Below are 3576 nucleotides of genomic sequence, written 5' to 3'. Positions count from 1 at the left end.
AAAGAATATAAAATCCTATTCCTAAGAGGAAAAATAGTAATTCTAGGATATGAGCTATAGAAGGAATATTTCCATAATTCCTATTCTAACTTTTCTATTCCAACTGGGCTTCTACTGATTCTTGACCATTTTGTTATCTTATGAATGCATATAAAATTCCAGGAAGCTCTTCACTACAAACTTCCCATGTTTTTTTTAATACGATATATGAGAAATGTGGTTGTTCGTAATCTCCAACTCCCAAGTATCTCTATCACCCATTGACATTATCTGCAAACAAACACATCCTAAATCAAAGAGAGATCAGCCACATTTAGAGGGTGTTTGAACTCCATTTTTATGAAAAAAAAATGCATTTTAGAATAGTAGATTGATGGGAAATGTGTGGTTGAATAATAAGAAAAAGTTTTTGATTTACATGTAATATTATTTTAATGAATAATGTGATTAAAAAGAAGAGTGAGAAAAATGTATTTTGAGAAGAATGAGAATCAAACTAGGCCTTAGCATATAATTATTGATATTCTCCACATCACTTTTCAACACGGTATCCATCCCATGGACTTGTACTACTTAGCCTGCCACTTATTTTAATTATTAACTTTTTTTTGTTATCCTTGCGATATCGGTTTATTAAGAAATAAATAAGTTTTCTTACGGGTAATCTATTATCAGTGTCAGTACATATACCTAATTATGAATTTCTTTCTTAAGTTAAACAGGCAAAGAAAAAGGACATAACCCAAAATGTAAACTAAACAAATTCTTGTCTAATTTGATGTTGTTATTCAGTTCGAAGTTACATCATGATTTATAAAGTTAACAGTGCTGAAAGAACTAATGTGTCGACTTTTTCTCAGGTATCCAAAAGCTATTGAGATTTATGAAGAGATAGCCCGGCAGTCACTCAATAGCAACTTGTTGAAGTATGGAGTTAAAGGGCACCTTCTTAATGCTGGCATTTGCCAACTCTGCAAGGGTGATGTTGTTGCAATCAACAATGCTTTAGAGCGATACGAGGTACATCTGTTTTTTGGTCTAGATCTGTCCCTGTTTCCATGCACATGCTAAGGATATGCTTTTGAATTCTCTCTTGTAGGAACTGGATCCTACCTTCTCTGGAACACGTGAATACAAATTGCTAGCGGTATGTTGTGGATCACAAGCATATCTCTAATTTTTCCATTTTCATGACGCCTTTAATTTTTTTTCTTTTTTTCCCCCCATCTTAATAGGAATGCATGTTGTCCAATTATTTGGTAATGGTTTCATATTGTTTAAACCACCCATGTGTGGTTTTATTTCTTTTCGTAATCTTTTACTGGTATGGTTGTAGATGAACTACTTGTGTATCATTCGCTTTATCTTACCTGCCAAAGTAATAGATTAATATGATAAATTGCTTGGTAGACATTTACGTATCTGTTGATCACAGGATCTGGCTGCTGCTATTGATGAGGAAGATATTGCCAAGTTCACTGGCGCTATCAAGGAATTTGACAGTATGACGCAGCTGGTAATTGTTATGCTATTTAAGTTATTTTTTGAACTTGCTACAAATTTCAAATTGAGAATTTGGATTTCGTTGGCGTGTTTCTTATATGCATTTATTCAAATTAATAGCTCTATAAGCTTCAGGTGCATGGCTTAGTACAATTTATTTTTTATAGTGTATTGTGTGTGGAATAGTTATTTTAATTATCTTGTTGCTAGTTAACCTTAAAATCAGCTTGTTACTTATTTTTGCCTATAAGTCCCAAGATTACTGGACTATCATGTGTTGTTAATGAGATTTAGCAAGAAAGGCAAACTTTTAGTTGAACCAGTTATTTTAAACTCTATTCTCTATTCTAATATATTAGGGCCCTTTTAGCTAAAAAGTCAAAAGCTGCTTTTGAGACTAAAAAGCTTCTTTTAAACATGTTTGGATAAATTTTTGGAAGTAATTTGTTGGTTAGAAGAGTTTTTAGGAGAAGTTCGCCTAAGGTAACTAACTCAGGACATAAGGGTTTGGAAATTGAGATGGTAGTGAGAGTAGAGAGGAGGAGGCTGGCTTCGATTGATTTCAAGTGTGAAATAATTCAATGATAAAATTTGTTATCCCCATGGAGTAGGTCCTGACGAGTGATGGTATTCATGGTTCATCAGTCACTGATAGAGACAGCGGTTTTGAGTGCACCATATCTTGTAACCGTGTTGAATGGACTTTTAGTTATAAATGTGATATTTGGATAATTGTGGGCAACTATTCCTACATCTCATTTTTAATTGAAGTCGACTGCTACCTGAAATATACTACACATATTTATGAATTGTTCTTCAATCTGACGCTAGCATGTTTGGTTTGTTTCCTGAACTCCATTCTACTATTTCCCATAAGTTACTTTCCTTTTGCTGACTTGCATAATTGGAAAATTAGATTTTAGATGAAAACCTCAGTATTGGGGTTCTAAAAATCAATCTTGATGGCTTATCTGTTGTAACAAATATTCAATATTTGATCTCTTCCGTCGTGAAAGATGCACAGTTGTTTTACTTGATGAAAATGCATTATACAGTTAAAAAGATCTGCTTTTGGGCTAGTGGTGAATCTTGAAATGCATGCCTCCAATCAGGTTATTGATGGCAACTAAGACAATGGAATTTTTAATTGTTTTTTCACTCATAAATCTATTCATGCAAGGCTTGGTATGGTCATATGGAGAAGTGATTAGATCGGTTTCAGGTGCACTGAGCTAACTCCCTTAAGAGTCAGTTATGAAGAATCAAATTCTTAGATTTTCTTCTAAAGGAAATTGATTTGCTAATATAGGGGATGAATGGCAGGAGGAGAGTGTGTCCAGATATTTTTAATTGACTTGCACCCGTATTTTTGTTTCCTGATTTATAAATCTAGGGTGAATTGATGTTTGATTATAAGTGATTTATCGATTCAGTGTTAACCGGATTTATCGATTCAATGTTAACCGCGTTTTACTGTCATCATGTTTTGATTGACAATAGGATGCTTGGAAGACGACTCTTCTATTAAGAGTGAAGGAGGCCTTGAAGGCCAAAGAGCTGGAGGAGGATGATCTTACTTAAATTTGCTTTCTCAAATCCCACATTATTTCTGCTGATGATTTTGTGGTTGATGGTTGTGTCTATTATGAATTATTACTTTGGGTTTGTGTGTTTATTACAAACTGGATTTTCTTATTTGGAGTGAATTCGAATGCACCCTTTACCATGAGTTTGTAACCGTTGTCTTTTTTATACTTCATCATTTTTTTGTTTTCAGAAACTACTTACAGCTCTTTAATGTATGTTTGTTTTCTTTCATTTGGAGGAACTAATTACAACTCATTCTCTCCGCCACTTCCGAGGTATTAAAGCCCGATTTTCCACTCACTTATTACTTTTCTAATTATGATTTCGTTTTAAATTATACAAAATAGATCAAGCCCTTGTTTGGGCTCCATTAAAAACACATTTCGTGAAAAATAAAAAAATAAAAAAAAGGTGTTTTTGAATAGTAATATTATGTAGAATATGTTGTTAAAAAATAAGAAAAATTTTGAATTTACGTATAATATT

General features: G+C 33.1%; 1 protein-coding gene across 1 annotated transcript; it reads left to right on the top strand.

The window, feature by feature from the left end:
- The first annotated feature begins 825 nt into the window (after positions 1–825).
- On the top strand, positions 826–3331 carry LOC111373918 (alpha-soluble NSF attachment protein-like). Its single transcript, XM_022996514.1, has 4 exons — positions 826–1020; positions 1100–1147; positions 1436–1516; positions 3004–3331. Exons 1-4 carry the CDS (start codon positions 841–843, stop codon positions 3082–3084), a joined length of 390 nt encoding a protein of 129 aa, XP_022852282.1. The 5' UTR covers positions 826–840; the 3' UTR covers positions 3085–3331.
- Positions 3332–3576: the final 245 nt, after the last annotated feature.

This window comes from Olea europaea, unplaced genomic scaffold (assembly GCF_002742605.1).
Source record: "Olea europaea var. sylvestris unplaced genomic scaffold, O_europaea_v1 scaffold11797, whole genome shotgun sequence".
NCBI lineage: Eukaryota > Viridiplantae > Streptophyta > Magnoliopsida > Lamiales > Oleaceae > Olea > Olea europaea.
Note: the sequence above shows the minus strand (reverse complement) of the source record. Positions and strands in the feature narration are given on the sequence as shown.